Source organism: Montipora capricornis, chromosome 3 (assembly GCF_036669925.1).
Source record: "Montipora capricornis isolate CH-2021 chromosome 3, ASM3666992v2, whole genome shotgun sequence".
NCBI lineage: Eukaryota > Metazoa > Cnidaria > Anthozoa > Scleractinia > Acroporidae > Montipora > Montipora capricornis.
In genome coordinates, this window is record NC_090885.1 from 26,753,834 (window position 1) to 26,761,333 (window position 7,500).

The window sequence follows — 7,500 nt, forward strand, 5'->3', positions numbered from 1 at the left end:
ACGTAATTATATACACGTGCCGCGCCGATCACCTACAATCGAACTTACACTTGTAGGTTACCGTTAAGAGATCCCTGTTTTACTACTCTTGAAACAACCCATCCCTTTAATAATGCTAACCGTAACCCTAATTACGACTAAAGGCACTGTTTAGGCTTAAGGTTAGTCCCTGTGATAGTTTTAGGTTTTCCAGTATTGCTGTGAACTGTGACCTGCTTTTCCTTCATGCCCCGTGCGGGTGGCACACTTATAAGTTCACTGCGTGGAAGAGTATACCACGCTTAAAGTCTGATTGGTGCATCTTTCATGGGAAACTTTTATGCACGAGTTCATTGCAATTAAAATCGTTTCATATTTCCCTTCTTTTGAAGCAAACTGGTGTCTTCGTAATAATCAAGATGGCTACCGAACTAAAAGGGTCACAGCAATAGGAAATTTGATCATTTGGAAATTGTCCCTGCTTTATAGCCTTTCCAGAGTTGTGCATAGAGTGGTGCAAAGAAAACAATTTACTTTCGTCTTCTGTGTCCAAAACCTGTGTGAAAACGCAGTCAGTTGGCAAAGACAAAGTGCCGCATCGGGAGATGGATCTGTTTCGCGATGCTCAAGAAAAAACTGCAATGGATAGCCTTCAATCCGCCAGAACACATATTAATTTTCTGACCGTAAACTTTTCTTGAAAAAATATTAGCCCTAGCTACCTGTGGCCGGAAAGTTTACAACTGCCTACAAGACAAGGGCTAACATCATCTCACCGCAGTTAACCATCGCCTAAACTTCGTCGACCCAGACAAACGAGCCCACAGCAGGGCATTGAAAAGACATGATGGGGAGTGAAACGAAGTATGCCTCGTGGGGGAACATCCATGGATCTCTACCAAAGCTATTTACTTGGAAGTATCATTGAGCACATTGCCGATCTCTACAAAGAGCGATAAATCGCAAAATCCCTCTAAATGCACCGTTCGTGATCCTAAATACAGGAAAGGAAGAAAATATACACTTTGCAGTGTCTCGGCGAATTTTTAAGCAGACAGGAAGAACAATTTCACGATAAAAAGAGCAGGTAGCCATTATATTTCTTATGATAGTACATTTATTTGGTTTGTTTGTTATGTTTGCGAATCTGAACCCTATTACAACGATTGCTTGAAACTCCACTTCTTGCGCTTATTCTAAAACTGAAAAATGGGTAAAATTGCAGGAAAAGTGTCGAAATTGCAGGAAAAACTGTTCGATTTTCCGTATTACAGACAGAAGTTCGACCGACTTTTTTTAAGTCCATATAGACTTAGAAAAAAAAGCTTTAAAAGAAAGAACAAAGCGCCACAGTCCCAAAGGACGTCTGTTGTTTTCGCTATTGTTTTCTTGAAACAAAGGAGTGTATGCATAATGAAGTAGGGACCTGTGCGGAAATCTTGCCGATTTCTATCCCATATGAACCATGTGAGCGTTAGCCCTACTGATGGAAATTTCTCCCAACTAGCCGTCAATATAATGTGGTATTGCCGTCTCAAAATCGCAATTTGTTTTTATTATTATGCAAATTCTGCGAAAAGAAATTGTATTGTATTGCCATCCAACATGGCCGCCGTGTCACGTGGGTGCAAACTAAGAATGCTTGCCCAGGTTCTGCTGAATTTATTCATATTTATGCCCTAAATTCGATAACATGATTGGGTTCCATTGGCCAACGGGTTTTCAACTGAGATTGTTGTTTAAATGGAAAACGCCCAGTCTAACAACTTCTCTACTCTCTCCCATTCGCTTTTTTGACTGATCCTATAATGTAGTTCAATTTGGGAGGCTATTTGCATTAAAATAACGGACATCCAGTTCACTGAAGCATGATACAGTCCCAAGAGTAAATAACTTGTATTGTTTTTTATGTAAACCACCCCTCCCCCCTCCCTAAAAAGTATTGCATTATGGAATGGTGAAAATAGTCAATTAGTAATCGATAAAGCTTTAGCACAAAGTCGCTAAAGAGAATCAAAGTTTTCTTTTTCTTTGGGTGATATCCTGATAGTTCACCATCAGCACTTTTGGCTAAAGTAAATAAAATTATATCATTGCTCGATTCTTTTCGTTTAGGAAACACAGTATATTCACCCTTTGAGTTTCTTCCTCCATTTCATCTTCCGTGCTATCCTTTTCTGAAATTCCAGACTTTCCTACAGGAAAGTAACAAAAATTTACTCGCAATGAAGTTCGCAAAAGCAGTATCATCGCGAAAATGAAAGCTTCGCTGTTAACGGTTAAATATAAGCACTACCTCATACCCGGGACCTCTTCCTTCGCTTTGAGAAGAGAAAGGAGAGGCCCTGGAAACGAAGCTGTGCAGAAATACGCTCTAGTTGCGCGATAGCGCAAGAAGGAAACTCAGCTCAACATGATGGTGTCGGAAATTGGATTCCTGCATTGACTAATCCAGGCGTGCTGAACAATAAATTGAATGCAGAGTGATAGAACGGTTTTCAATTGAGTGTCGAAAGTAATTAGATAATTACTTTGGTTTATGATTACTTCTCTCAGTGATTGGTTCAAAGTTCTCGCGCCATTTTTCAACCAATCAGAAGTGAAACCAAAACCAATCGTGGCTCACGCGTGCACATTTTCCCGCGCTTTGTGTCGGCTACGTGTAATTACTTTCGAGTTTTGATTGGTTTACTGGATTGTCTCCGTCCTTTTTGATTGGCCAAAGTAATTACTTTGGTTTTGGTTTTACGACACTCAATTGAAACTCGCTCTAACATGCGTTTAATAAAACCATCCCGTACTCTCATTGTAAGAATTGATACTACAACTTCATCGTATGACATGATCATGATGGTTTGATGCCGGAGAGGGGGAAACCGGAGTGCCCAGAGAAAAGCATCTCGTAGAAGAGTAGACTGAGACCCAACAATATCAACCCAAACATGGCGTCGAGTTCGGGAACCGAACCCAATGATGGAGGTAATTGCTCTCAAGTGATCATATACTGGCTTACCATCTCCATAATGTACGGCAAGTACCAAGACGAGGCATATAAGAGCAGTGCACCAAATGGACGAGTGCATTTTGAGTCACAGTCTACATTGCTGTGAAAAAAAAAGATTGTATTGCAGTTTGAAAGTCTACTATCTATACGTAAGGCATTAAGTATTTCTAACATACATTTTGAGCAAGTTATGATTAACCAATTGCAAATCAACGGCCCGTACAATCGTTTTTCGTTCGACTCTTAATGATCCTCAGACATCACAACAAGCTAGCCAGCGGTGTGCAGACGACCAGGGTCTCAATTCCTGATCAATCTATTTGAAGAACTTGGACCCCCTTTTTTTAAAAAAAAGCTTGCATCGTTCAGTAAATTCCATCCTTTTCTCAATATTTTAACAGCTTATATAGTCATGGCAAGAATTTCAATGAACTTGTTGTTTTAGTCCTTCCATATGTTTGATAAGACCAGATTGACCACTTGCGATCAATTTATTATTAAAATACCTCATGGCGTACCACTGAACAAGAACTAATGATTGTGTAAAATAGTGGCCGTAACGAAAATTGAAAAGACTGATTATAAACTTTAAAACGGTTGTATGTTGGCATCTGGGATATACGCTTTTAGAGCAAAAAGGAACGGAAAGGGAAAAAAGAGAAGAACAAAAGATTGACGTTCAGTCAAAATCGTGTCACATACACTTTCCGTTGATTAGATTTCACCGTTAAACTTCCTTCTCCAAAACGTCTTAAGTTGGATAGCTTTGTCGAAAAGCGTAAGCGTCTTTAAGCCTGGTAAGACTGACCAAACTGCTTTCTTTTTCCCATTCGGATCGATTCCTAATTCAGTAGACAAGATTTCTTTGTCTTAAGCCAAAGTTTGAATTGTTTTGTTTACATTTAAAGTGATGTTTAAGTGTTACGTGCTTTTTCAAAGGAATGTTTACAGAAAAACCTGCAATAGGGAGCGCTCAAGGCGTGAGTTGAACATCAACATTAGTTTCAGTCACCTGGTACTGACTACACGCGATATCACAAACAATGTCATTGCATGCACCGAAAAGATAGCTATTTTAAGACATTAGGTTTTTTCCCCTCGTTCCATGGCAGCCGGGTAACGCGGGATCGTCTGGCCTCAGAACCTGAAGATCTAGTTCGAATACGTAAGTTTGAGTTACCTTGCGCATGTACCACCTTCTCCATGGAACGTCACAGTAGAGCTCCGTTGCCGTACCTGAGCAGTCGATATTAGATCGCGCCCAAGAAAGAGGACGTACGTGACTGTCTCAATGCCAGTGTTGCTCGAAAAGAAAGAGAAATGATTGTAGTTGACTCCTGTCATGGCTCCTAGCATTGGTTACTTTTCAGCAATGGCTTGCACCTGACGTCATGTTGGTATACTGAACAATAGCGAAGAAGTCTTTTGGGAATTTGGCACTATTATTACGCAAAACGCGAGCGACAATTTGCTTGCGTTTTGTACACCTACATGGCCGTCTAATCACGTGGGTGCGCGCAAGCAATACATTCTGGAGGACGTCTTAGAAGTCATATGTTATTGAATGTCTGCTGGTAATTTGAGACGAATAAAAGAACGACACGCGCTAATTTCGATTTCCGGAGATTGAATGCGCAACTTTACATTCTCACTCCGGACGTCTCCACTGCCGAGTCTGCCGAGCGAGCTGCACTTTGTTGCGTCTGGTATCAGTGTAAAACGGCTATGACGTCTAGGCGACTCAGACATCCTCTTAAGAAGTACCTTTCAATTCATCTAACGCTTAGGGCGCGTTCGATTGACCCTATTCCGGAATAAGAATACGTAGAGTGATGATTAAAACGGTATGTTTGGCACGTTTCGAAGCAGCAAGGATAACAAAAATATGTTTAAAATAGCATTTTAGCAGCTATCTGACAATTTCAATGTGAATCTCCGTAAAAACGAAGGATTTCTAACTTATCTTCCATGTATTCCTATTCCGGGATACGGTCAATCGAACGCACCTTTACTTAAAGTAATGCCTCTACCTTATTTCCCGTATTTAAAGATTTTTACCTCCAATGACTGAACACGGCCACGCTAGACAACGAACGCGAGAAGGCATCAATGCAGTTGTGGAATCAAGGAGCTGATAAAACGCGCGCTTTGCCGCGTGTTTTGGTAGGCTCCACTCTCCGGCGTGCTTAACGTTTCCACAGCTTTGCATCATTTTCGAGGTGCTCGTGTTAAAACTCAGGCTACGGTGAGTCTTCGACAGTCAAAGAGAATGATGGGGTATTTGTGTGTAAGATGAGCACACGATGCTAAAATAACGTCTCATAGCCGAAACGCAACAAGAAAACGATAATAACCACCATCGTTTTGCGTTTTTTGTTTCGGGACAGTTAGCCGTCTCCTGACCAAAAGAGCCATTTTCATCGTGTAAAGTGAAACAGCTAATTACAAGCACCAACTCTGCTTTTTTTGAAAGTATCAAATCACGTACTTTAAGAAAGGTGCTTGCGAACCAGCAACCTCGTAAAAGCGAATAATCGTTAAGTAATGTGGACGTATTATCACCGGGATCACCTCAAACCCCCAACTGGCTTGATAGCTCAGCGGTAAGAGAAGCCTGCAGCGCGATTGAAGGCTCATCATTGAAATACCTGTTTTAGTTTGTATGGATGTTTTCAGGAATCTTTGCCGGCTAAGATTCCGCTAAACTCCTTCATTCTTTTGTCATTCACAACACTAATTGAAGGATGAATCCCCTAAACACACTACTAAATATCTTTCCCAATCCATCCCATCAAGTTCGCAATTATCCTTTCTTATTACAAGGAACCAAAGTCGAAAACAAATATTGTTCGCATTTTTATTTGATCTTAACAACAAAACAATTAAGGAATTTACACGAGTAGCTCGGGGCCTTGGTCTTCAACAGAGTAAACCTGCGTCTTGACTTTACCACACCATTCTGACAACCGATCTCTCATGTGGGCAATCTGCATGTGAAAAAAGGGTTTTTATTCACGACGCTATCTCACCTGATTCTTGCAAAATCAAATACACCATGTAGCATCTATAAAGTTTGTCTGCCTAAACTTGGAAGTTGCGATTGGTTTCACCACTGTCTTATATTATTAACTACTGGCAGTGATATATGTAATGTTTAAAAAACGAGCAGCAGTGTTTTATACATATTTCAAAAACTCACTAATAATTCATGAGCGTATCAAAACAACGATAAACCGTCACGTGTACGAGCTTTATATCCTGATAAAAATTCACCTCTCACAATTTGAACCATTGTTTTGAGTCCAGAGGGACACGCTCTTTGTGGAATGTTTTTGAAGCCGTTCAAAAAACTCACAGCACGTGTTTTATCGGGTCTAAAAACACTCGGCTACGCCTCGTGTTTTTAAACCCCGATCACGATTATTGGAATCTGCCAATTATTATAGTTATAATGCAAAACGATAATTGGTTGCAGATCAAGATTGGCGTTGGGTTACAAAAAAGATGATAACCTACTTGATTTAAGTCTAACACTCTGGGCTGAACCCAGGTCATGTGAACCATTTGTTCAACTTCATCTATGGACCCTGGTGATAAGAAACGAGCGATAGATTAAAAAAAAAAAGATGCGACTAACTCACAAAGGTGCATGGCGGCAAGTGTGTTTGCAAACCCTTAGTCACCAACCAATGTGATCCTGGTAACTGGAAGCTGACAGCTATTTCAATATGATGGTGCAACGTATCATAACTCAAGTTTGTCGGACGATGCCACGAGAATATCGAAAGAAACTCCCACTCTCTTAGTGCATTTGTATTTCGGCACTTGACAAAATAGACATCAACAGAAAAAAGAAACCACTATACCTTTCACTAAGCCAAGAGATAACGCCTTCATTACAAGTAGTTCGACCTGAAAAGATAACATATTACATGAAAATTACAAATAATGTTTCATTAATGGCACATAACACAATACACCGTACTCAACAATATTACACGTTTTTTCGTGTTTGGGAATGTGCACGTTTACTTGTTTTCGCTCACGTGTTCATAGGGTGTTTTTTGGACAGAACATACACTGCACTCAACAATAGAGAGCTTTAGATTCTAGGACGAGAACGACTACGAGTATGTGATTTTCTCACAGAATAACAGTGAGTGCGCGCAAACCAGCGTCATTTTAGCGGGAAAAACGTGATACCGTCGTCATTTTAGTACGAAGTTTTGCAAAAATGTTATCGTGTCAAAATAATTCAACAACACGGTAGCAGTTTTGACATTTTTCAATCAGCAAAAAGGCTCAGCTACCAGTAAGAATAAGTGAACAACCTACACTGCTAACAAAGAGTAAGATTAATCGTCCGGGTTATAAATCTTTTAAGTATTTTCGCTAAAAACGGGCGGTCTCGTCCTCGTGCTAGAATCTAAAGCTCTGTAATATTTCATCGAATCCAGATACTGTTACTAGTATTAATTAATACGTACTGTACGAAATGTATATTCTGCTGGACTTAA

At 40.2% G+C, this 7,500-nt stretch overlaps 2 protein-coding genes across 2 annotated transcripts in view; both read right to left on the bottom strand.

Moving 5' to 3' along the window:
• The window catches only part of LOC138042719 (uncharacterized), a 7,196-nt gene extending 3,370 nt beyond the window's left edge, over positions 1-3,826 (bottom strand). The window contains exons 1-3 of the mRNA XM_068888703.1: positions 3,686-3,826; positions 2,993-3,083; positions 2,113-2,174 (exon numbers count right to left, since the gene is read on the bottom strand). Coding sequence (XP_068744804.1) covers positions 2,113-2,174; positions 2,993-3,062 — 132 coding nt within the window. The 5' untranslated portion in view covers positions 3,063-3,083; positions 3,686-3,826. The remainder of the gene's footprint in view (positions 1-2,112; positions 2,175-2,992; positions 3,084-3,685) is intronic.
• A 2,000-nt stretch (positions 3,827-5,826) lies between these two features.
• LOC138042706 (26S proteasome non-ATPase regulatory subunit 13-like) overlaps positions 5,827-7,500 on the bottom strand; it is a 12,495-nt gene continuing 10,821 nt past the window's right edge. The window contains exons 14-16 of the mRNA XM_068888685.1: positions 6,850-6,895; positions 6,500-6,570; positions 5,827-5,970 (exon numbers count right to left, since the gene is read on the bottom strand). Of these exons, the coding sequence (XP_068744786.1) occupies positions 5,875-5,970; positions 6,500-6,570; positions 6,850-6,895 (213 nt within the window). The 3' untranslated portion in view covers positions 5,827-5,874. The remainder of the gene's footprint in view (positions 5,971-6,499; positions 6,571-6,849; positions 6,896-7,500) is intronic.